We start from the raw sequence: 27,187 nt of genomic DNA, 5'->3' as shown, positions 1-27,187 counted from the left end.
TGACTCACACAGTTTGGCCCTCTCCACCCCTCTTCTCTGGACTCCTCCCCCAACTGCCCTGTCAGTCTCAGCAGTCCATCCCCTAGCTCTGCTCCCTGGAAACAGATACCCCAGGAACCGGGAAGACGGTCCCCTCGGTTCTGGTCCGGGTACTCGGCGGAGGCCTCTCCTCCTACACGTGGACCTCTGGTTTCCAGACCCAAGGCCGCACTTTGCCCAGGTCTGCTCTTGACATTCCAGTGCCGAGGACATTAGATCAGAGTTGCTGGAGCATGGACCTCAAAAAATCTCCGATGTAGTCAATTCAGCACTGACAGGACAGAATGGAGTTGGTTCCTGGAGATCCTTATACAGACTCCATTGTAGTTGCCTCCTCTGGCTTGTTAATGCTTTTTTATGGAATTGCTGAAGCTTTTAATGGCACACACATCACAGGTCAGACAGAAAAGTTTTTTACACTGTTCTATATTTTATGTATTTGGGCAAAATTCATTTTTTTCCAGATTAATTAATCTTACATTTTTCTTGTGGCTTTTTGTAATATAAATAATTACATTCAGTACTGATTGTTCAGTGTCACCAAAATGTGACTTTTCCTGTCTGTCACCGTCCTGTCCACAGCAGCAACATTGTGAGGAGTGGGCGAAGCTTCACGGGGAGAGGCGTAAAAGAGCGCAACTGACAGTCATCATAAAGAGGGCAACCGACAGTCATCATGAAAGCATGCAATCGACAATCATCATAACAGAATGCAATCGACAGTCATCATAAAAGAGCGCAACCGACAGAGCCATCATAAAAGAGCGCCACCGACAATCATAAAGAGCGCATCCGACAGTCATAAAAATGCACAACCGACAGTCATGTTTCTACGGATCGTGTGTCCGAGGGTAAAACACTCTGACATGTCCATTTTTTACCGTAAGTATGGGCTGCAAAATGTCCCGCACACGTGCACACGGAGAACACACATTGATGTAAACGTGTGACATGCATCGGCACCGGGGAAGAAGCGCTATAGTAAGCGCTGTTCCCCGGTGGCAGGTGCTGAAGATGCTCTCATCATTCTCCTCTGCTCTGCCGGCAGAACAATAACAGCAGGTGGGGGCTTTGGCACTATTACTCCCATCAACCTACACCTGCTGCCACTAAGAACAGTGACAGCAGGAGGTGGATGATGAGGGTATTCCTCACCCAACGCCTGCACTGTAACTAAATAAATGAATGAAAAACCTCACTCACACAGTCTGGCCCTCTCCACCTCTCTTCTCTGGACTCCTCCCCCAACTGCCCTGTCAGTCTCAGCAGTCCATCCCCTAGCTCTGCTCCCTGGAAACAGATACCCCAAGAACCTGGAAGACGGTCCCCTCGGTTCTGGCCCGGGTACTCGGTGGAGGCCTCTCCTACACTCCCCTATCCTGTATGCTCGCCAGTCCTCGGGCGACGGTCTTGGTAGGCACGGGTTGGCCTTTTGAGACAAAAGTTCCTGTTGCCATACGAACTGATCCTGTTCGCAGCGTTCGGGGGGTTTGCCGGCTGGAACAGAGTTTATGGCCTGGACGCTTATAGGCTGGGCTAGCGTCCTACACCTCAGACCATGAGTCTGGACAAAGCGAGCATCCACCAGACTGACTCCTGCTCTGCTGTCCACAAACACCAGTATCACCTCCGGTACCCCGCCAGCCAAGACCTCTGCTGACATGGTACTTTGGGAGGGCAAAATGGAGGAAATGTATACTCCCTGGTCGCCTCCCTCCAAGCGACCAGGGGAATGCGGCTTCTCAGATGGCACAGATAATTTGGCACGCAATGGGCAAGCATTCAGGACATGACCAGTCTGCCCACAGTACAAACATGCCGACACCACTCCCCGAACCGTAGGCAGCTCCGAAAACGAACTAGCTCCTCCTACTTCCATAGGTTCGACAGGAGACTTGGCATGAACTGGGCAGGCACTCATAAAATGGCCAGGCTTCCCACAGGAAAAGCATACCCCACCACCACGATGAGCCGCAGACACCCCCTTTTTTGTATCAACAACAGCGGGTTGTCTGGGTTCCTCTGTCCGCACTGGTGGGTCCTCCTCCCTAGTGAGGACATCAGGGGGCTCTTTTTGTATGTCTTTCCCTAAGGCGTCTATCCACCTGGATGGCAAGGGACATGGCGGCCTCCAGCGACCTGGGGGTGGCGTACTGCACCAGAGTATCCTGCAACTTTGGAGACAAACCCTGCACAAATTGACTCCTAAGTGAAGGGTCATTCCACTGAGTATTAGTGGCCGATCTCCTAAACTCTGAGCAGTACTCCTCAGCGACCCGGGCTCCCTGTTTACACCTACGGATTCGAGATTCCGCCAGGGCGACGCCATCAGGATCCCCATGCACAAGCGCCAAAGCCGCAAAGAACTCGTCCACGGACTCTAAAGATGGAGAATCGTCCGGTAGGGAGAAGGCCCAGGATTGGGGATCCCCTTTAAGAAGGGACATAATGATTCCCACCCGTTGCTCTTCACTCCCTGATGAACGAGGGCGCAGCCTGAAATACAATTAACAGGCTTGTTGAAACACCAAGAATTTATCTGTCCCTCCAGAAAATCTATCAGGGAGGGATATCTTGGGTTCTGGCTGAGCCTGTCTCTGAACCAAGCCCCCAAAGCCCACCAACTGCTGCAGTTGCTGCACCAACTCACCGCGCGGCCCCTGTTGTGAGTTCATTTTCCCCTTCACCATTGAGGTCTGATGAACTCCCTCTTCTGGTGAAGGAAGGTAGTGAGGCAGATTACCAAGCATCTGGGCAGGATGATGATGACTGGTTGATGGGAATTTCTGACTGGATATAAGGCAGCCGACGCCCTTCTGCCTTGCTGGTGATCTCTCTGAGGGATTCTAGGAGACCAGTCTGATTCCTGCTCCTCAAAAGCTAAGTTTTCTGCTCTGTTTTTTGCATTTGTGTTTTAGTTTTGTTTTTCCTTGTTTTTCTGGATTTCTGCCATTCCCTGCTGGGATGTGCTGAATTCCTTTTTTTTTACTCTGTCTTCAGAAAATACCTGAGTACTGATATAGTCTTTTTGAAGCCTAGCGTCTTCAGGGCTTTTTTCCCTATCAGCTGTTGGCTCTTGTTTTGATAGGGTTTTGGCGGATTACAGACAGCAGCTTTTCTATCCTGTCCTATGTAGTTAGCTTGGGCCCCATCGTTTGCTCAGCCTATCTTTCTATCTGTGTGAGTGTTTTTTCATCTTGCTTCACCGTCATTATATGTTGGGGGCTGCCTATTGCTTTGGGGTCTGCTCTGGGGCAGTTTAGATTTCCCTTTCTGTCTTTAGGCTATGTAGTTCTCCAGCTGTGATTGAGGGGTCTAGGGCACCGTAGGAACCCCCCACGGCTACTGCTAGTTGTTGTTGATAGGTTCAGGGGTCTGTAATCCGATAGCTGCCAACTTCTCTGGTTTTCTGGACTTAGCTAATATTTCTGTTTTTGCCTCCTACGGTGACTCATTCATAACAAGCCCCCTAATCTCATCAGTAAGGCTTGGCAGCATTTGGGCAAAGGTCTGAACTGGGTCCATGGCTTAGCAGAAAAAAAGTTGAGGTTGGTGATAATGTCACGTGGACCCATCCTGTGTGACGTGACCAGCAGGCCGGTAACTAAAACAACAAGACGCGGCAGGTGATACTGTCCTGTGTGACATGGCTCACAGGCCGGTAACTAAAACAACAAGACAAGGGGAAGGGAAACAGTTACAATGGTGGGCCCTGTGATAGGGACAGGGGACGTGGAGACCTCCTGCACTCCCCTGAGTCAGTGTCCCTAACGCTCCTAACGTTCCCTATGCCGGTTCCACACCGGGTGCCGATCAGGAACCTGTCACCCTAGCACACCCTACACCTATCCCTTGCTAGGGAGTTGGGTGGCGCAGGCACTGGCCCGACCGCTGTACTAATACACTAAGGAAAAACACAAACGGGGAACCACCATTTAGCTTTACTCTGTTGCACTTGCTCCTGGAAACAGAGTCCACCACCAGAATGCAGCTCTCCTCCTGAATCGCTGCCACCAAGCTCTGTCAGAGCTACAAGGAAATCCCCTATGACTCCTTCCACACCAGGGCTAAGACAGTGCTGCATGGAACGCTCTCCAGCTCCTTCCTCCATCAAGCATGGTTGAAATGAACACTATCACCAACAGTGATTGCAACACCTGTGACTCTTTTATAGCAGAGCCAGCAATCACACCTGCATTATAATCATGTGCACTTAACTAAAGAAACTAGAGTGCAATGACGCTCACCACCATCGGGGGCAAACTTGAACAAACGACACCACAGTGCAATAATCCTAATGGCCACTGGGGGCAAAAACCAAACTTAAGCACAGCTTAAGAAAAAAAAAGGTTACCTGTGCTTATTATCAGTCCTGATCAAGCATGGATCATGACAATGAGTATGTGGTGTTCTTGTTTTTTCATATGTATGGGATGTTTGGATGGGCATGAGGAGCATATGGGAGTGACGTGCTGCACATGAGGAGGCTATGGGGGTGACATGCAGCACATGGAGAGGCTATGGTGGTGACACAGCACATGGGGAGGCTATGGAGGTGACATGCAGCACATGGAGAGGCTATGGGGGTGACACAGCACATGGTGAGGCTATGGGGGTGAAATGCTGCACATGGGGAGGCTATGAGGGTGACATGCAGCATATGGGGAGGCTATGGGGGGACATGCTGCACATGGGGTGGCTATGGGGGTGACATGCAGCCCATGAGGAGGCTGTGGGGGTGACATGCAGCACATGCGGAGGCTATGGGGTGACATGCAGCCCATGAGGAGGCTGTGGGGGTGACATGCAGCACATGCGGAGGCTACGGGGTGACATGCCGCATATGGGGGAGGCTATGGGGGTGACATGCAGCACATGGGAAGGCTATGGGGGTGACATGCAGCACATGGGGAGGCTATGGGGGTGACACGCAGCACATGGGTAGGCTATGTGGGGCTCTAACAGTGTATAAGGGGCTGTTGGGGGCTCATACGATATACAGAACAGACTGTACTCAGGTTAAAACGATATATCTGCATATGGGGGAGGCTATGTGGGGCTCTTACAGTATATAAGGGACTGTTGGGGGCTCATACAATATACAGACGAGACTGTACTCGGGTTCAAATGATATTTGGGGGATGGCAGCATACTTAATTCTGATTAATATTAAGTGACATAATTAATATTAATATAATTATCATTAATATAATTATAATATATCGATATTAATATTGAGTAGAATTAATTTCAGCCTATTGGTTCGGCCCTCCACAACAGTCACGGTCTCTAATGTGGCCCCTTGGGAAAATTAATTGCCCACCCCTAGACTAGAGCAGAGTTTTGAGAAAATGAGATCCTCAAAAAATCACCTCCGATCTAGACACAACCATACTGGAGAAGGAGGCCCCGCCCCTTCCTGTGACATCGTCCCGTCACATGGGCATGAAGTCAGCAAAGGTCCTTAAGCTCACTTGGATGTTGCCTCTGCCAGTGCAATATACCTAGTGTGCAGCTCTGCAGGTGGAGGTAGGTGCTGGAGATTCCCCATTACTGGGCACAGGGGGCAAGGGACGTTAACCCCTCAGTGCTGAGACTATTTTAGTGCTTTTGTGTTGTCACATTCAATGACACATATTTAAATTTTTTACATTATTTCCTTTATTTTTGGTGTTGGATTGGCGATTCTCTGTATGTGACGATAATTGAATTGTGTGTAGTGATGACAGAATGTGCTCGGATAAGGTGTTATGAGATCATGTTTGGGTGCTAACCGAGTGTCTTTGGCATGCTCGAATCATATGTTCAAGTTCCTGTGGCTGTTCGACAGCCTCAACACTGGCAAGGATTACCTGTTTGTTAGGCAAGACATGCAGCCGTGGGGACTCGAACATATTAGGGTATGTGCAGACGGTCAGTAATTGGCAATGCTTTGGGCGCAGCACATGTCCTCTGTCGGCTTTTGAACACATGTGATTCCACATGTGATCACTGACCTGTGCGGAATCACCGCGTCCAATACATTGTACGGATGATATTTATCTGATCGGGAGAGACGCCCAGCATGTCCGTCTCCGCAGGCATCTGTGCTGTAACATTTGGATGCTGCAGATGTATACAGTGTCCAACTCGCGGTGTTACCTGACTGTGGGAACATACTCTTAATTGAGCCACCGAAGACACTCAGGTAGCACTTGACCATAATATGATAAAACATTATCCGAGCACGTTCACTCATCGCTAATCTTGTGTTATACCGGGGACAGGACGGTAACAGCTCCGGAGATTTCTTACATGAGATCTTTATGATGTTACATCGTCATCTTCTCCCCATTCAGGTCCCTACAATATCGAATCCTCTCAGTGGAGATCTTCTATATAAGAGAATTCTCCTGAGTGACCCTACAAGGATGGATAGGGACAGGGACAAGATGGCGGCGAGGATATTACAACTCACCCTAGAGATCCTCTTCCGGCTTACTGGAGAGGTGAGAGATTCTGATGACGTCACATTACATCATTCTTATCTATGAAACACTTCAAAGTGCCCTGGATGAATTTGCACCCGCTATAAATAGAACACCACAACACAGACGGCGACAACCCTGGCACACCCTGCAAACACGTTTCCTGCAGCGGTGCTCCAGGTGCGCCGAACGTCTGTGGAGAAAATCCAATCTACACGAAGATTTCATCCATTATAAGTTTATGCTTCGAACATACAACACTGCCGTTCACCTCTCCAAACAAACCTATTTCAACACCCTCATCACCTCACTGTCCAATAACCAGAAATGTTTCTTTGACACTTTTCATTCTCTACTCAACCCAAGAGTACAGGCCCCAACCACGGAGCTCCGAGCTGACGATCTGGCCAATTACTTCAAAGAAACAATTGACGAGATCCGACAGGAAATTATCTCCCAATCACCTCATACCATGCACTGTCCTCCCTCCCCCACTGCATCTAGCTCACTCTCTGATTTTGAACCAGTCACAGAAGAAGATGTAAGCAGGCTCCTTGCATCTTCTCGCCCAACCCCTTGCATCAGTGACCCATTTCCGTCACATCTCCTTCAGTCCCTTTCCCCTGCTGTTACCACTCACCTAACTAAAATATTTAACCTCTCTCTCTTCTGGTATCTTTCCCTCCTCATTTAAGCATGCCATCATACATCCACTACTTAAAAAACCATCTCTCAACCAAAACTGTGCCGCTAACTATAGACCTGTCTCTAATCTTCCCTTCATCTCTAAACTCCTGGAACGCCTGGTCCACTCCCGTCTTATCCGCTATCTCTCTGATAACTCTCTTCTCGACCCTCTCCAATCCGGCTTCCGCTCCTTACACTCTACTGAAACTGCCCTCACTAAAGTCTCTAATGATCTACTAACAGCTAAATCTAATGGTCATTACTCCATGCTAATTCTCTTGGATCTCTCTGCAGCATTCGACACTGTGGATCATCAGCTCCTCCTCACTATGCTCCGTTCCATTTGCCTCGACACCGTTCTCTCCTGGTTCTCCTCCTATCTCTCTGACCGCTCCTTTACTGCATCTCTTGCTGGTTCCTCCTACTCTCACCTTCCCCTTACTGTTGGGGTTCCTCAAGGATCAGTCCTAAACCCCCTCCTCTTCTCCTTGTACACTGCCCCTATTGGTCAAACAATCAGTAGATTTGGTTTCCAGTACCATCTCAATGCTGATGACACCCAATTATACGCTTCTTCTCCTGACATCACGCCAGCCTTTCTAGAAAATCAGAGATTGTCTAAACGCTGTGTCTAACATCATGTCCTCACTATATCTGAAACTGAACCTGTCAAAGACTGAACTCCTTGTGTTTCCTCCCTCTACTAATGTACCTATACCCGACATTGCCATTTCTGTGTGTGGCTTCACTATTACTATTACTCCCCAGCAACATGCCCGCTGTCTTGGGGTCATACTTGATTCCGAGCTTTTCTTTGCCCCCCACATTCGATCACTGGCTCGCTCTTGTCATCTGCACCTCAAAACATTTCTAGAATTCGACCTTTTCTTACTTTTGAGTCTGCAAAAACTCTTACTGTTTTTCTTATTCATTCTCGTCTCGACTATTGTAACTCTCTTCTAATCAGTGTCCCTCTTACCAAATTCTCCCCTCTCCAATCTTTCTTGAATGCTGCAGCCAGGACCATATTCCTCACCATATTCCACACCGATGCCTCTACCTTGTGCCAGTCATTACACTGGCTACCCATCCACTCCAGAATTCAGTATAAACTTATTACCCTCACCCACAAAGCCCTCCATGGCTCAGCACCACCCTACATCTCCTCCCTTGTTTCAGTATACCACCCTACCCGCACCCTTTGTTCTGCTGATGACCTGAGGTTAGCATCTTCAATAATCAGAACCTCCCACTCCCGTCTCCAAGACTTTACACGTGCTGTGCCAATTCTTTGGAATGCACTTCCCAGGTCAATACGATTAGTCCCCAATCCCCACAATTTTTAGCATGCCCTGAAAACGCATTTATTCAGACTGGCCTATCGCCTCAACATATTAACCTAATCTATCCCTGTGTGGCACAGCCAAAAGTTTTACCATAACCAGGTTCCCCGCATCATGTTCCCACATGCTTTAATGCTTTATGCATCCATTAGCCCTCTGTGTCTGCACTGATACACACTTAACATTATGGCTGGTCCATACAATCAGGGCAACTGTTACCACACACCTTTCGTGTCTACCTCTTTTTCCTCATAGATTGTAAGCTTGTGAGCAGGGCCCTCATTCCTCTTGGTATTTGTTATAATCTATGTGATTATTGTTATGCTGTAATGTCTATTGTCTGTACAAATCCCCTCCGAAATGTAAAGTGCTGCGGAATATGTCGGCGCTATAGAAATAAAATTTATTATTTATTATTATTATCTATGGGAATAACAGATGGACAGAACAGGAGAGGTGAAGACTCTGGAAATGTCTGTAGTGAGATTTATTAATGTGTCTCTCCATAACCAGGATTACACAGTGGTGAAGAAGACTTCGAGTGAGCGCTGTCAGGACCCTGTGACCCTGGGAAGACCTCTGAGCCCAATCACGGGACCTCCACCTCACCCCCTGATACATGAGGACATCAATGACCAGAAGATCCTAGAACTCATCTACAAGATGATTGAGCTGCTGACTGGAGAGGTGACACTGTTGGGAATGCTGGGACATTATACAGTAATGCTATGGAGGGATCGGGGGATGACGGTATCATTGTATGTGTCAGGTTCCTATAAGGTGTCAGGATGTCACCGTCTATTTCTCCATGGAGGAGTGGGAGTATTTAGAAGGACACAAAGATCTGTACAAGGACGTCATGATGGAGGTTCCCCGGCCCCTCACATCACCAGGTAATAGACAGGACTAAATACACATGGCCTATAATTATCTGTGTGTAAAGACTGATTTCAGTCCCTGTATGTGTTTCCTCCAGTTCTATCCAGTGAGAGGACAACACCAGAGAGATGTCCCCGTTCTCTTCTTCCAAAGGACTGTAAACAAGAAGATCCTGATGTTCCTCAGGATCATCAGGTAAATGGAGAGAAGGTGTCATGAGATCTCCCCTATGATGTGTAGAAGGCTGTGAAGGTCTTGTGTTCAGTCTTTTTTTTTTTTATGAATGTTCAAATTGATTGGAGGTAAATTGAATTTGCCTCAAATTTTACAAAAAAATTTGGATTCTCCTGAATGCACCTGATTGCTCACCTGTCCTGGTGCTATAGCCCCTCGTCCGATCCTCTGCACAGCTCCCTCTGCTCTATATCTTAATTCTGCACTGTGCATGCCGTACCCTTTCTCCATTATTCTACTATTAAGATGGCAGAATTTGACTTTGACAGTTCCTTGAATTTAGTCAGCAAATTCGATTAGCATCTATTTATTATGTAATTCAAATGTTCCTTATTATGCTTCAGACCCTGAAAGTATCCCAAAACTCGAGGAGAAAAAAAATAAAAGCTTGCTACTTGATGGGTGTGTCTAATAATGTGGCCATTCAGTGCATGGTTTATACTTGGTGGAGGTGACAGGATAAAGCTGATCATAGACATTAGATGTTGTCTGGATCGTTTCACAATTTTTTGATTATGGAGACTGCTGGTTAGCATAAGGAGCCGACTAGTTGGATTTATACAGGAGATCTGCAACTATTTAACTCAAATTACTACTTCAGACATGTAATTTTTGGTTATTATACTAAATTTTCATCTCTCTGTGATTTTTAAAATATCTGTTTCAGGGTGAAGATCTGCCCCATATTAATACTTCAGAGACACATGTGAGGGGTGATGAGCGGTGTAAAGAGGAGATTCCAACATTTGACTACCCAGGTGAGTATAAATCACTAAATTCTACTCAGTCACTGGCTGGTGTGATGTATTGTAGGTTTTATGTTTTCTTTTTTGTCATGAATTTTACTGGAACAAAAATCTGACTTATAAACCATTTAAGAAAAACAAATGTTTTTTCTATTTATACACAGTGTTAATGGCAAAATTTCAATGGGCAAAATTGACATATTTTTTTTCACACTGACAATGCAATTAAAGGGCCAATCTACATACAATTTCTTCTGTTAATAAGGACATTTGATCATTGCAGCCAATTTCTGGCTGCCCCAGAAAGGGGCCTGTCACAACTTTGGAAATACCGTATTTTTCGGACTATAAGACGCACCGGACCATAAAACGCACCCTAAATTTTCAGAAGGAAAATAGAGAAAAAATACAATGTGTCAAATGGGGGTCCATCTTACAGTCAGAATTCAGCTTACCAGGGGGGGAGATTGGCACAGGTGGAGGAGTGGTCACGGGTTGTTCTGTGGTCCAGGCTGGTTTGATGGCCTCCAGGAAATCCCATCCCAGGCTGATGCGGGGGGTGGTGGTGCTTTGTGGTGAAGCGAGGCTCTGCCGGCATTTTGCGACAGGGTCAGCAGTGGGGGCAGCGGCGGTGGTGCTCCTCTGTGGGGAGGCAGCAGTGGTGATGCTTTGTGGGGCGGCGGGGCTCCGCCGCCCAACAGAGCACCACCACCGCCCCACCAGCCTGGGAAGGAAGGCTGCATCGCCCTGCAGCATTGGACTGGGATCAACCCAATATTTGTAAGTATATTCCGACCATAAGACGCATCTTTATTTTCCCCAAAAAATTTTTTGGGAAAAAAGTGCATCTTATGGTCTGAAACATATGGTATTTAGTGGTCATATGCTTTTCTGGCAAGAAAAAAAAAGTATGGAGACCTGAATCATATCGAGGCAGCATTGGAAAAAGAGTGAGGAGAATTAGGAAGGTACGTATGGTTTTATAAGGGTGTGTATTCACGACGCCTTTTTAATGGCGTAAGAACCGCAAAATTTTACTAAGCGGAGCTACTTCAAGAAAACACTGGCAGTCTTTTTCCTTAAAGGGAACCTGTCACCCCCCCCAGGCGTTTTTAACTAAAAGAGTCACCTTGTTCAGCACTAATGCTGCATTCTGTCAAGGTGGCTCTTTTAGTTGGGGTCCCTTCCACCGCTGAAAGAATCGTTTTTAGAATTTGTCACTCATACCTCTAGTTTGTCCGGGGGCAGGTCTTCCCTCCGGACACAGACGCCTCACAGCCATCAGTCATTTCCTCCATTCTTCTGGGCGCCGCCTACTCAGCGTTCAGATATTTTTCCCAGCGCCTGCGCTGTAATCTTGTGAATAAATCAGAAGAGACTGCGGAGCAGGATCTCGGGCCGCGTGTCAATGCAGGCGCGAGAAGTAAGACATCATGTGATGTCTGTGGACGAGCAGTGCTAACTGCGCATGCCCAAGAAACAAGATTACAGCGCAGGCGCCGGGTAAATGACTGGATGCTGAGGAGGCAGTGCCCAGAAGAATGGAGGAAATGACTGATGGCTGTGAGGCATCTGTGTCCGGGGTGAAAGACCTGCCTCCCAGACAAACTAGAGGTATGAGTGACAAATTATAAAAACGATTCTTTCAGCAGTGGAGGGGACCCCAACTAAAAGAGCCACCTTGATAGAATGCAGCATTAGTGCTGCACAATGTGGCTGTTTTAGTTAAAAACGCCTGGGGGGTGACAGGTTCCCTTTAAGTGGCTTTCTCGCAGTTTTATGATCTCTGGCATTTTTTCTCTGTACTTTCTACTATTTTCCTGTGAAACATTAAGATGTTACTACTTTTACCGCTTCATGGTTCCGAACCTTGAAGCAGTTCAAAGAAGGAACAAAAGACAGAACATGCACACAGCAATATTGTTTTACATTCCTAGATATGACCGTGTTTTGCAGAATATAAGATGCACCGGACCATAAGACATACTCCAAATTTGAAGATGCGTCTTATAGGAAGAGTTTGAGTAGCTTACTGCTGGGGGGGGTCACAGGAGGCAGGGTCGTTGCTTCAGGAGACTGACAGCGGCAGGAATGGGGCAGTTCTGCAGGTCCCGGCTTGGAGGAAGAGGTGTTGCAGCGGTGAGAGTCTGAGGGCTCAGGGATTTCCTAAGATGTCAGGGTGATCTCCCTGCAGTGGGCTTCAGAAAAATGGATGCCAGAGGTGGTGAGATGAGATCTCGGGAAAAGTGTAATATTATAATTAATTACATAATTTCAAGGTAGTCTTATGGAAAATAACAAACTAAGTTTCATTCTTGGCAGATGACTATACCAGGAGCTCAGAGGGATATCTGAAATCTTTCGATTTTGAAAAAGATGATCATGGTTTCACACCAAATACGAACGAAGAGCATGCCATTATACCAGATCTACCTCCAGTCTTTGACACAAAAATCTTATCATCTGATCCTTCTCAGCCGGTTATATCTTCTGAGTCGTCAAAGATTGATGTTCAAAATTCAGTCTGTTATTTAATTTTTTCTCAAGCATGTACTCACAAAGTCAAGAGGCCATACTCATGTTCAGAATGTGGGAAATGTTTTTCACAGAAATTACATCTTGTTAAGCATCATAGAATTCACACAGGGGAGAAGCCATATAAATGTTCAGAATGTGGGAAATGTTTTACTAAGAAATCAAATATTGATGCGCATCTGAGAATTCATACAGGGGAGAAGCCATTTATATGTTCAGAATGTGGGAAATGTTTTAATCGGAAAACAAATCTTGTCAGACATCACAGAAGTCACACAAGGGAAAAGACATAGTAATCTTCAGGATGTTAAAAATTATTTACAGAGAAATTACACCTTGTCACAAAAATTAAGTAGCCATTATATTTTTATTTTTTTATCCCTTCTTGTCGTAGTCGGGGGAGATACAAATGTATTTCAGTCTACTAAAGATGAGCAGAACACTTTACGCAGCCCTGGTCCACGGTCCCGGTCAGTGCTTTCTGTCTATGGACAGGAATGGTGCACTGATGACATCTCTCCATCCCGACAAATCAAGCACCACCCCGGGAAAAGCTAAGGAAATTCACACAGTTCCTCTCCACAGACAGAGAGCACTGATGTCGACTGGGGTTGCGCGACGCAATCCACTCATCTCTCTAATCTACTTTCTGTCTAAAACGATAAGGGCTCATACCCCTCTGTTCTTAGATGTAACTTCATATGATTTTATTCCCTCTTTCTGTGACCTGACGTAACACCACTGCTACAAAGTGCTCCTTCTCCTTTCTAGGACGTTATGTCAGATCAGGGGGCATGGTTAGCATCCTGCTGCACATTACCCATGACCATGTACCTTCACCAATGCTTATTAGAATCTGTGTGCAGGTTTGATGTCCACCCCTCACTACCATTGTGCGCTGCCTACACCTTCATAGCTTGTGTATGATCTGTCATTTCCCTCTCCCTCCTTCTCCAGCTCCCACGCCATGCTTCTTGACAGGTCATATACTATGCCCCCTGAGCTCTCACATCCAAAAAGGGAGGGGAAGCACTTAGGAGCAACACCAGAGCTATCCTGTGAGGTGATAGTGAGAAATGGTAAAATCACTTAAAGGTACATCAGAAATCAGGCCTTCATAAGTTTAGACAGAATGGAGATTGAAAAACATTTGTATCTCACTAGAGCACCAATTTAGTAGTACACCCTAGGTGAGGTCTATATTGATAAACCTGGCTCAGAAGTTGAGTCTGCACCACACCTGGCAGATGCCGGCTGTATCATACAGCTGGCAGACTCCCAAAATGACAATGACTAGGGCTAATTCTGATTGCTCCAGTTTAACCATATATTTGCTGCAATCACTATCAGAAGCTTTTAAATGGCACAATTACTGGTGCTTTTGATGCATTCTTGGAGTGCCAATGAGTTGCCATTGTAGCCATGGGGCTGTTGAAAGCCCCACTGCAGCCATTTTGATGCAGCTATAGAGCCTAGCTTTTAGCTGGGTTTTATAAGATCATGTCAAGTATTTTATAAACTGCAAGTGTATAGAGGCAGCGATTAATAGTATCAATAAAACATTATGGATTTCAGAAATTGGCAACACAAACAATATTTGTTTAAATTTAGGTTTGGAAATGTCATAATCTGACGTGAGATCGTTTGCCAAGTTATTTTTACCACACAAACAAGGCCGTAAAAAGAAATCCTTAAAAAAATTAAAATGGCAGAATTGCATTTTTTAAAGAGGTCAGACAACCCTTTATTGATTACTATAGTCCCCATCTTCTATATATATATAAAAGAGTGTGTGTATGTGTGTGTATCAAGCTCTGCCTCTCATTATGATGTCATAATGGTTGCCATAGTGACGATGATGTCATAAAGGTTGCCATGGCGAAGATTATGTCATAATGGTTGCCATGGTGATGATGATGTCATAATAGGTTGCCATGGTGACAATGATGTCAGAATGGTTGCAACCTACTATGACATTATACTCGCCATGGCACGGGACTATGGGATGGAGGATATGTATGATGGGTATATGGGCACGGGACTATGGGATGGAGGATATGTATGATGGGTATATGGGCACGGGACTATGGGATGGAGGATGGGTATATGGGCATGGGACTATGGGATGGAGGATGTGTGATGAGTATATGGGCATTGGGCTATGGGATGGAAGATATGTATGATGGGTATATGGGCATGGGACTATGGGATGGAAGATATGTATGATGAGTATATGGGCACTGGACTATGGAATGAAGGATAATAATTATAACTAACCACAGTTAGTTACTATGCCCGGGCTCTTCAGCTAGTCTATTTATATAAAAACGAGTGTATGCGTGTGTGCGTCAAGCCCCGCCCCTCACTATGATATCAATGGTTGCCATGGCGACGATGATGTCATAGGTTGCAATGGTGACAGCGATGTCATAATGGTTGCCATGGTGACGATGATGTGATAATGGGTATATGGGCATGGAACTATGGAATGGAGGATGTGATGGGTATATGGGCACGGGACTATGGGATGGTCAATATGTATGATGCGTCTATGGGCACGGGACTGATGGAGGATGCTTGGGAATATGGGCACGGGACTATGGGATGGAGGATATGTATGATGGGTATATGGGCATGGGACGGCGGATATGTATGATGGGTATATGAGCATGGGACTATGGGATGGCGGCTATGTATGATGGGTATATGGGCACTAGACTATGGGATGGCGGATATGTATGATGGGTATATGGGCATTGGACTATGGGATGGAGGATAATCATTATAATTTGTTATAACTGACCAGAGTTAGTTACTATGCCCAGGCAAAGCCAGGCTCTTCAGCTAGTATAAAATAATAGCAACCTATAATCCCCTCCGGTTCCTGCGCCGTTCTGACAATGTGTAAGCTGAGAATCCCGCAATATTATGTCGCATGAGCCCTGCAGCCAAACAGCTTCACTCTCACGTCCTTCAAATGAGATTGACATCTAGGGGAAGATAGAGAGCACCAGAAGGAAGTGCGAATGAAGCGGACTTTTAGCGGTTGCTGAATGTTATGTCTCATGAGCCCAGGCGCCGACATCACTGGAATTGCGCCAACACCAGAGGTGAGAACAGACCATTATTATTTTGTATGGGGGAATATAGTAATTAAGAACGGGTTGTCCGAGTTGGACAGCCAGTTTAAAAGGAACCTTGTCAGTAGGTTTTACTACCACAAGCCAAACACATCTATGTTAGGTTTTTGTAATCGAGAATCAGTCCATAGCTTTGTTTTTCTAATCCTTCTTTGTGCTGCAAAGTAATTCTGTATGTAATTTTTATGCTAATGAGTCACAGGTGCAGGGGGTTTTGGCCCTCCTCTCAGCTCTTCGTCCACTTTCAAGTTTTCCCCACTCGCTGCCATCCTTTGCTCCTTGATTGTTTGCTGTGTCGATTGTTTTGACATCGGCTTATTGTAGAGATGGCATTAAAAGGTTGCACTTTCATGGTGCCTCTTGATGTCCCTGGTGTGGGGGGGGGACATCCAGTCTGCATTAGGCCCCCTTCACAAGTCCTGATTATACCGGTTTTGGAAAAACCAGTAAGAGTGTTATCAGTGTTGTGTGTCCACATGACATACTAGTGTGTGCTATGCGTGTGCCGTCCATATGCTGTCTGTGTGACATGTGCCAGAATAGAATGCAGACAAGAAATTACAGATTTTTAGTTTTTAAAGGTATGCAAAGATATAGATAGATACATAGGTAGATAGAGATATGGGGTAAATAGATGATAGATATCTATGAGATATATAATTATCCAATGTAAAACTATGAGTCAAAATAAAATTTAAGCCAACTAATGAATGAGTGGACTTCAGATCTCTCATTCTCTGGGAATCTCCAACACGGACCACCTCAATTCTCAAGATCATATGTGAGAACCAATGAATGCTTTGTTTTCTCTTTTATAACCATTTATTTTTGTGTGATATGAACTTATTTTTCTTAATTTTTATAATCACTATTGATTGAACATTAAGCAAGATTTGTTTTATCCACACAATTCAATGTTTATTTCCTTTCAATCCTCATCGTGCTCTTGCTTAAAGTAAGAAAGTGTTATTTTTTTCTATCACTTGCATGTGTAGCATACTGTACATGTATTGACCTAATTTATTTATTGGGCCAATCTATGATTATTAATAAATAAATAAATAAATAAAAACAACGTGAGGTCCCCTCTTAATTTTTGGTAACCAGCAAATGTAAAGCAGACAGCTGTGAGCTGATATCAGTCTGGGAAGGTCCATGGTTATTGGCCACTCCCAAGCCTTAAAATGCCATCACATTAGATGCACCAATTCTGGTGCTTTGCCTTCGCTCTTCCTGATAGCCTTGGTGCAGTGGCAATCGGGATAATGGGAGTTGGGGTTGATGTCAGCTGTGAATTGTCCAAAAACAAAACTGCCATCAAGCTCTGATGCTAATTATAGAGAGGCATTATTTTTATTTATTTATTAGGTTAATCCATTGTACAGTAAGCTACATATGCATGGCACTAACTATATACTGTATATCATCGATATCTACCTCTACGCATCTTTAACACATAAAAATCTTTAGTTTTTATTCTGCATTTTATTCCGGTTCATATCACATAGATAGCACATGGATATCACACTTATGTAATTCGTGTTCATGTGTGCAGTAAGTATTGTCATCCATGCTGCCGGAGAATTAAGTACTAGTCTACACGTGAGTAACACAGTTCTGTGTGAAAACACAGACCTATGCATAAAAATATAATGCAAGAATAAATCTGCACTTAAAAGAGCAAGTTTCCCTCCTGATCAGCACTCAAAAAGATAATTTTATACACATTTTAGATTGTGAGCCCGCGGGCAGGGTCCTCTCTCCTTCTGTACCAGTTGTGAACTGTATTGTTTAAGATTACTGTACTTGTTTTTTTATTATGTATACCCTTTATAACATGTAAAGCGCCATGAAATAAATGGCGCTATAATAATAAAAATCTACACAAGTGTTTTATTCTAAGTAATCATCTAAGCCTTTTTAACCTCTTACCAACATATAATGTCCTTATACGTCCAATGTTGGATCCCCTACTGTGAGGCATGCTCAGGAGCTGAGCGTGTATCATTACCAGATGACACCGGCTATATTATACAGCCAATATATGTCTAACAGCAGCAAGGGGCGCTTCGCCTGCTGCTGTTAACCACTTAAGTGCTGCTGTCAATCGCTAACAGCAGCATTTAATTCTTTGATAAATCTTACCTCTCCTGTGTGCATTAAGTGTGCAATTAACTCGTTATGTTTTTTTAAACTGACCACAGCACGACCCCCTCCTATGAATTTTCAGCTTGCTTTTACTTTGCCTGTGTTATATCCTGCATCTGGCTCAGTTGCAATTATCTGATAAAGATGAGTAGAGACCTCTCCTCTGTACGTCACACCTGAATACATATATTGTGAGCAACAAGTCTGCATGACGTAGTCTGCTCTGAATCATATGTGTATAGCACTGAATTCGACCAGAAGTGAAGGTAACTGGATACACAGTCACAGTAAACAATGTTTCTGTTTATCTTCACTCTCACCCCTATAGTCCTTCACTTTCTTCTAACCCCCCCAATCCCTACCCCCAATAATGAACTGGTCATCTCTACCACCATTCTCCCCATCCATCTCACCTCCACCTCAGAACTGTTCCTCCACATAAAATCTTTTGTCTCCAAACACAGACAGCCCCCTCATGCCCTCTCCTGCTCCCACCTACTAACACTTTCTCTGGTCCTCCTCACTGCTGGCGATATCTCTTCAAATCCTGGTCCTCCTCACTACATCCTACAGTCAATTCTATCTCCTATCCATGTTCTATCACAAATTTCTGCAACCTTTCTAACAATATACTCATTTATCCAGCTCCATTTCCCCAGTCCCTCTAAGGCTGGAATCACACTACCGTGTGTGATGCGAGAAACTCGCACAAGTCTTTCGGATCAACACCCAGCGCTGTCGCTGGCACTCAGGACCGGACCTGCGGCTGCATGTATTTCTATGAAGCCACAGCTCCGGTCCTGAGTGCTGGCTGCAGCGCCGGGTGTTGATGCCAGAGACTCGTGCCAGTTTCTCGCATCACACACGGTAGTGTGATCCCGGCCTAACAGGTGATCTATGGAACGCTCGACCTGTCTTCAACAACCTACATCCATGATCTTTTCATTGCTAGCAAACTTCCCTTCCTCACCATCACCGAAACCTGGTTCACCCCCTTTGACGCAACCTCTCCAGCTGTACTTTGTATGGTGGATTCTACCTTTCACACACCCCCAGCCCCAGAAGCAAGCATGGAGGAAGAGTTGGTTTTCTCCTGTTTACCAAAATCCCACTGCCACCCTTCTTACTCTCCCTTCTTTCGAGGTGCATATTTATGCCCCCTCTAACTGCTTGTTATTTACCGCAGCCACTCAAAAAGATGGGTACACACTGGACCTCTTCTTCACCTTCACCTCTGTTTCCTATCTAACCTCTGTAACTCACCTCTCAACCTATTTACATTCTCTTTCCTCTCCAGGTCCACAATCCGCACTCCACAAAATTACAAATCCTCAATCTCAAACACCTCAAACTACTTTCACTCTCTGAATCCCTTCTCCCTCTTACAGATAAGTTCCTTACATAATGTAGATGCTGCTGCCACTTTATCACTTTATATAACACCACAACAGCTGCAGCTCTTGAATCAGTTGCCCCATCACACATACCAAAGCTCACACTATCAACAGGCAACCCTAACACACCAGTCTGACTAAAGAACAGGGTTGCCTTCTTGAAGCAGAAGATTGATAACATCAGAGAAAGCTTTGGCCTTCAGCCCCCATAGCACCTTCTCATAACTACTCAGCCCTCCTCCTCCAAAACCAGCTTCTCAACCATTGCAGAAGATCAACTTTACTCTCCAAATCGCATCTCAACACCTTGGAACCTGACCCAATCCTATCCCACCTCATGTCAAACCTGACAGTGAGGGTGATTATTGAGTGAAAAAGGCTGCCACTAGAAGTGGTGAGTTCTTCAATGGAAGTCTTCAAACAGAGGCTGGATAGACATGTGTCTGAGGTGGTTTAATGAATCCTGCATTGAACAGGGGGTTGGACATGATGAACGCTGAGGTCCCTTTCAACTCTAACTTTCTATGATTCTATTATTTAATCTCAGCACAGTCTTCATCCCAACCCTAACCCATCTCTTCAATCTGTCACCAACAACTGGTGTCTTCCTTTCATACTTCAAATATGCCTCAATCGCACCCATCCTCAAAAAGCCCTTCCTTGATCCATCCTGGCTGTCCAGCTATCGCCTCAATTTAACCCCCCATGCCTCAAAACTACTGGAACATCACATCCATTTTGAATTGTCGTCCTGCGCTCTCTTCGACTGCTTACAGTCTGGCGTCCGACCACACCAATCAACTGAAACTTCCCTGACTAAAGTCACCATTGACCTAACTGCTAAATCCTAGTGACACTACTCTGTCCTGCTCCTCCTGGACCTGTCCTCCGCCTTCGACACAGTGAACCATTCCCTCTTACAACAGATTCTATCAACTCTTAGCATCACAGACCTGGCCCTATCTTTGATCTCCTCATACCTAACCGGCCAGACATTGTGTGCCTAACTCACACACCACCTCATCATTTTGCCCCCTATCCATCGGTCCCAAGGTTCAGTTCTAGGACCCCTGCTCTTCCCCATCTACACCTTCAGCATGGGACAGCTCATAAGGTCTCGTCACACCAAACGATGCACCAGCGATCCCGACAACGAAACGACCTGGTCAGGATCGCTGGTGCATCACTACATGATTGCTGGTGAGCTGTCAAACAGGCAGATCTCACCAGCGATCAGGACCAGCGAGGAGGCTGGTATCCAAGGTAAATATCGGGTAACTAAGCGCGCGTCGCTTAGTTACCTGCTGTGTACCTTGGATACCAGTGTGCTCGCGCTGGGAGGTGGTATCCAAGGTAAATATCGGGTAACTAAGCGTGCGCGGCACTTAGTTACCCGCTGTTTACCTTGGATGCCAGCTCCCAGTGCAAGCACGCTGGTATCCAAGGTACACAGCGGGTAACTAAGCGCCACACGCGCTTAGTTACCCGATATTTACCTTGAATACCAGCTCCCAGCGTCTGCTTACAGCGCTGGGAGCTCGCTGATCATTGGTCTCCCGCTGCCACACACAGCAATGCGTGCTGGCCAGTGGGAGACCAACAATCAAAAAATGTCCCAGGCCATTCCTGCACGATCAGCAATACCCGGCGGGCGGGGCGGTCGCTGATGCGTCCCACAAACAGCGAGATCGCTAGTGAGATCGCTGATGCGTCACAAAATCAGCGATCTCGCTATGTGTGACGGGGCCTATAGAGTCTCACGGCTTTCAGTATTATCTCTATTCATGCTGCTGACACACAGATCTACCCCTCTGTACCAGATATCATATCCTTACTTAACCAGAATCCCACAATGTCTGTCTGCTATTTCATCTTTCTTCTCTGCTAGATTTCTAAAACTTAACATGGATAAGACAGAGTTCATCTTTCTACCATCTCACTCACCCCCCCAACAAACCTATCCATGTAAGCCAATGGCTACCCACTCTCCCCAGTCCGCAGGCTCGCTGCCTCAGCTTAACCCTTGACTCTGATCTCTCCTTCAAACCACACATACAAGTCCTTCCCACTTACTACCTACCCCAATTTAAAATTTTTACCTGGATCTGCACATTCCTCAACCAAGAATCTGCCAAAACACTAGTGCATGCCCTCATCATCTCCCACCTCGACTACTGCAACTTTCTGCTTGGTGGTCTCCCCTCTAACACTCACACCTCTCCAATCTATCCAAAACTCTGCTGCCCGACGAATCCACCATTGTCTCTCCTCTCTCAATCCCTTCAGTGGCTCCCCATTACCCAGATTCCAGTTCAAAACACTAACCTTGGTATACAAAACCATCCGCAACTTGTCTCCACCGTACATCTGTGACCTAGTCTCCCAGTACTTACTTACACACAACCTTCGATTCTCACAAGATCTTCTCTACACCCCTCTGATCTCCTCTTCCCACAGGCTTTGTCTGTGTAAATGGAACAAGCGCCTTAGAGACGCTGAGCACATTTTTTTTCTTCTGAGTGGGCACTACTGAACAACAGGAGGAGCGCCAAATACTCGTGGATCAACCACCTTAGATACGCTGAGCACATTTATTTTCTGCCGAGTGGGCACTACTGAACAACTGGAGGAGCACCAAATACTCAATGCTGGACCTGGGAACAGTGAGTATTGAACTGCAGCAGAGGACAAATGCTTGAGTACAATCACTTTACATTACACAGCAGGGGTGGTGATAACGAAAGAAAACATCTTGGCCTTTCTGGACCTCTTACACACAAGATACCAACAAAGTGTAAATCAGAGGTATAATACAGTGGGTACAGAAGGTTTTCAGACCCCTTTAAATTTTTCACTCTTTGTTTCATTGCAGACATGTGGTAAATTCAAAGTTCATTTTTTTCTCATTAATGTATACTCTGCACCCCATCTTGACTGAAAAAAGCAGAAATGTAGAAATGTTTGCAAATTTATTACAAAAGAAAAACTGAAATATCACATTGCATTAATCAGAAAAAAATTAACCAAATGGCTGCAATGAAACAAAGAATGAAAAATTTAAAGGGGTCTTGAATACTTTCCGTACTCACTGTATATCATTATTAACTAATTTTTTCTTTTGTCTAGATTTTGCTTTTAATGTCATTATGTGATGCTTTTAACTTCAGATATCTGGCACGTGATGTCTCACTGCCAATGAGATGTGTTAGGGGATGTGTGACGGTGACGTGGTGGATTGTTTTCAGAAGATCTGTAGAGGGCTAGAAGTGCACACAAAATAGGGCAATACTGTCAGGTAAGGGATAGGTATAATCAATGGTAGCACTCGCCTAGAGGTGTTGTGTGCAGTCACAACACCTATGAAGGAATGGAAAGCTGCTGCTGCCCCAAGGCTGGAGGAAATGGTTCTTCCAGAGGTATAATAGCAAAAATGGAAGCTGGCTTGCTTGGGCAGGCTGCGCTGCGGGAATGAAGAGCCTTGGGATTCCAAAACGGTCTTTATTAATAACAATGCGTTTCAAAGCCGGACCAGCACCTTTCTCAAAGTAAAAAAAAACAAACAAGTGATGAATTATTTTATATCAATAGATCAATACTTTGTAGTAGTTGTAAGATGAGACCGTCAGTAAGGTGACGTGAGCCTGAAACGAGCGGTTACATGTCGCCATGATGATTTATACTATGATGTGAAGAAATAAACTTTGTGGATGTGGCTTTAACCAAAGCAGCCATGTCCTAGGGATGAAGGTAATAGCAGGTGTGGTGACAGGTAAAAAGGAAACATTCAGAAGATGGACACCCAGATCTACTGCCGCTACAGTAAGCACACAGGGCTCCGCCCCATAAATACGGCCCCGCCACATAAATATGGCCCCGCCACGTACATGTTGTACAGACACAGCTCCGCCCCATAACAGACGGCTTTGTCCCATATGTGTCGCATACTGTGTACAGTTCCACTCTGTACACACTGCACACACTCAACTCCGCTTGGTACACCTCGCACACACACGGCTTTGCTCCATACACCTCGCACACACACGGCTCCGCTCACCTCATACACATACGGCTCCGCTCCGTACACCTCATACACATGCGGCTCTGCTCCGTACACCTCGTACACATGCGGCTCTGCTCCGTACACCTCGTACACACGCGGCTCCGCTCCGTACACCTCGTACACACGCGGCTCCGCTCCATACACCTCGTACACACACGGCTCCGCTCCGTACACCTTGTACACACACGGCTCCGCTCCGTACAGCTCGTACACACACGGCTCCGCTCCGTACACCTCGTACACACGCGGCTCCGCTCCGTACACCTCGTACACACGCGGCTCCGCTCCGTACACCTTGTTCACACGCGGCTCCGCTCCGTACACCTCGTACACACGCCGCTCCGCTCACCTCGTACACACACGGCACCGCTCCGTACACCTCGCACACACGGCTCCACTCCGTACATCCTGTATACACAAGACTTTGCTCCATACACCTCGCACACACACGGCTCCGCTCACCTCATACACATACGGCTCCGCTCCGTACACCTCGTACACATGCGGCTCTGCTCCGTACACCTCGTACACATGCGGCTCTGCTCCGTACACCTCGTACACACGCGGCTCCGCTCCGTACACCTTGTACACACGCGGCTCCGCTCCGTACACCTCGTACACACACGGCTCCGCTCCGTACACCTTGTACACACACGGCTCCGCTCCGTACAGCTCGTACACACACGGCTCCGCTCCGTACACCTCGTACACACGCGGCTCCGCTCCGTACACCTCGTACACACGCGGCTCCGCTCCGTACACCTCGTACACACGCGGCTCCGCTCCGTACACCTCGTACACACGCGGCTCCGGTCCGTACACCTCGTACACACGCGGCTCCGCTCCGTACACCTTGTTCACACGCGGCTCCGCTCCGTACACCTCGTACAGACGCCGCTCCGCTCACCTCGTACACACACGGCACCGCTCCGTACACCTCGCACACACACGGCTCCACTCCGTACATCCTGTATACACAAGACTTTGCTCCGTACACCTCGCACACACACGGCTCCGCTCCGTACACCTCGCACACACGCGGCTCTGCTCCGTACACCTCGTCCACATGGCTCCGTTCCATACACCTCGTACACACACAGCTCCGCTCCGTACACCTCGTACACACGCGGCTCCGCTCCGTACACCTCATACACACACGGCTCTGCTACATCTCCCCTGTAAACCCCTCCGGATCCCACACAGAAACTTCCCCTCATCCAGCACCATGACACCCAGCACAGCAGAGTCCTGCATACACTGAGGCCCCTGATCATGTGACCCCTGACTCCTCCCCTCCTGTCACCTCATCACAGGTCCTATGAGCACAGAGCGGTCATATATCTGGTGCAGTGACTGACCTCTAGTGGGCAGAGGGACCAGGACCTTGCTCTATTTAAGATGCTAAATCTCTGACTGCCACTGTATATCTAATATATAAAGCTCAAAGTGTGTATGTGTGTGTGTATGTTTGTATGTCCGGGATAGGCATCCGCACCGTCGCAGCTACAGCCACAAAATTTGGCACAGTCACACGTCTGGACCCCGAGAGCGTCCTAATCTATGTTGTGAGGCGAAATTTTAACCCCGCGCGTTCCAATTCACCAAACAATTTTGCCCCTATCTACATACTGGGGGAAAAAGTGTGTGCGCGTCAAGCCCCGCCCCTCATTGTGATGTCATAATGCCCCTATTTGCATACTGGGGAAGCAGTGTGTGCGCGCCAAGCCCCGCCCCTCATTATGATGTCACAATGGTTGCCATGGCGACGCTGATGTCATCATAGGTTGCAAGCCCCGCCGCCGCTCATTATGATGTCATAATGGTTGACTATGGAATGGAGGATGTGTGATGGGTATATTGGCACCGGACTATGGAATGAAGGATATGTGATGGGTATATGGGCTGTGGGTATAATAGATTATTTTTAAAACAATAATGCCTCATCAGAAAAGGAAAACCATGGCACGAAGGTCAGCTGATGCAAAAAGAAAAGCTGCATTACGGGCCAATGAAAAATATGAAGACCGAGAAACAAGGCTGACACACATGAGAATAGCAGCTGCTTCCTCAAGAGCCAATGAACTTTCTGAGGAGAGGGAAGCAAGGCTTTCAGATATGAAAACAAGAGCTGCTTCATCAAGGGCCAGTGAACTTTCTGAGGAGAGGGAAGCGAGGCTTGCAGACAAGAGAAGAAGAGCTGCTTCCTCAAGGGCCAGTGAACTTTCTGAGGAGAGGGAAGCGAGGCTTGCAGACAAGAGAAGAAGAGCTGCTTCCTCAAGGGCCAGTGAACTTTCTGAGGAGAGGGAAGCGAGGCTTGCAGACAAGAGAAGAAGAGCTGCTTCCTCAAGGGCCAATGAACTTTCTGAGGAGAGGGAAGTGAGGCTTGCAGACAAGAGAAGAAGAGCTGCTTCCTCAAGGGCCAGTGAACTTTCTGAGGAGAGGGAAGCGAGGCTTGCAGACAAGAGAAGAAGAGCTGCTTCCTCAAGGGCCAGTGAACTTTCTGAGGAGAGGGAAGCGAGGCTTGCAGACAAGAGAAGAAGAGCTGCTTCCTCAAGGGCCAGTGAACTTTCTGAGGAGAGGGAAGCGAGGCTTGCAGACAAGAGAAGAAGAGCTGCTTCCTCAAGGGCCAGTGAACTTTCTGAGGAGAGGGAAGCGAGGCTTGCAGACAAGAGAAGAAGAGCTGCTTCCTCAAGGGCCAGTGAACTTTCTGAGGAGAGGGAAGCGAGGCTTGCAGACAAGAGAAGAAGAGCTGCTTCCTCAAGGGCCAGTGAACTTTCTGAGGAGAGGGAAGCGAGGCTTGCAGACAAGAGAAGAAGAGCTGCTTCCTCAAGGGCCAATGAACTTTCTGAGGAGAGGGAAGTGAGGCTTGCAGACATGAAAACAAGAGCTGCTTCCTCAAGGGCCAATGAATGTTCTGAGGAGAGGGAAGCGAGGCTTGCAGATAAGAGAAGAGCTGCTTCCTTAAGGGCCAATGAGTCATCTCAGCAGAGAGAAGGCCTACTTGCCACTAGGAGAATTGCTATTTCTTCCACCAGGGCACAGGAAATGGTTAGAGATTTGAAACATGCTGCTTTTTGTTACCAGTCACACACAAACTATCAGGATAATCCTACAGTTCAGATAGGAAAAATGGATGTGGTCTGCATGTACTGCAGTGCCCTGAAATGGAAAGATGAACCACCAGGTTTATGCTGTGCAAATGGCAAGATAAAACTTCCACCTCTCCTGTCACCACCAGATCCCCTAAAGTCTCTGATGACAGGTACCAGTACCATATCAAAGCATTTCTTGGACAACATCAGGAAGTACAACTCCTGCTTCCAAATGACATCATTTGGTGCAACAAAAGAAATGTTTACAACAGGATTTATGCCGACATTTAAAGTTCAAGGACAAGTTTACCACTCAATTGGCTCACTGCTTCCATTACAAGGAGAAGAACCTCAATTTCTTCAACTCTTCTTCATGGGAAATGCAGAAGCAGAGGCTCAGCGGAGATGCTCTTTAATTCCTAA

The 27,187-nt window shown here is 46.5% G+C and overlaps 2 protein-coding genes across 2 annotated transcripts in view; both read left to right on the top strand.

Annotated features, from left to right (window-relative positions):
- LOC141051169 (uncharacterized) overlaps window positions 1-27,187 on the top strand; it is an 872,784-nt gene that overhangs the window by 117,064 nt on the left and 728,533 nt on the right. The gene's annotated exons all lie outside the window — the stretch shown is intronic.
- On the top strand, window positions 5,487-17,972 carry LOC141050994 (oocyte zinc finger protein XlCOF8.4-like). The gene is made up of 7 exons (XM_073547771.1): window positions 5,487-5,568; window positions 6,378-6,527; window positions 9,050-9,223; window positions 9,306-9,429; window positions 9,513-9,610; window positions 10,317-10,407; window positions 12,718-17,972. Exons 2-7 carry the CDS (start codon window positions 6,450-6,452, stop codon window positions 13,221-13,223), a joined length of 1,071 nt encoding a protein of 356 aa, XP_073403872.1. The 5' UTR covers window positions 5,487-5,568; window positions 6,378-6,449; the 3' UTR covers window positions 13,224-17,972.

Source organism: Dendrobates tinctorius, unplaced genomic scaffold (genome assembly GCF_039654945.1).
Source record: "Dendrobates tinctorius isolate UK_male_01 unplaced genomic scaffold, ASM3965494v1 ptg000155l, whole genome shotgun sequence".
Taxonomy (NCBI): Eukaryota; Metazoa; Chordata; class Amphibia; order Anura; family Dendrobatidae; genus Dendrobates; species Dendrobates tinctorius.
This window is presented reverse-complemented; position numbering and strand designations above follow the sequence as displayed.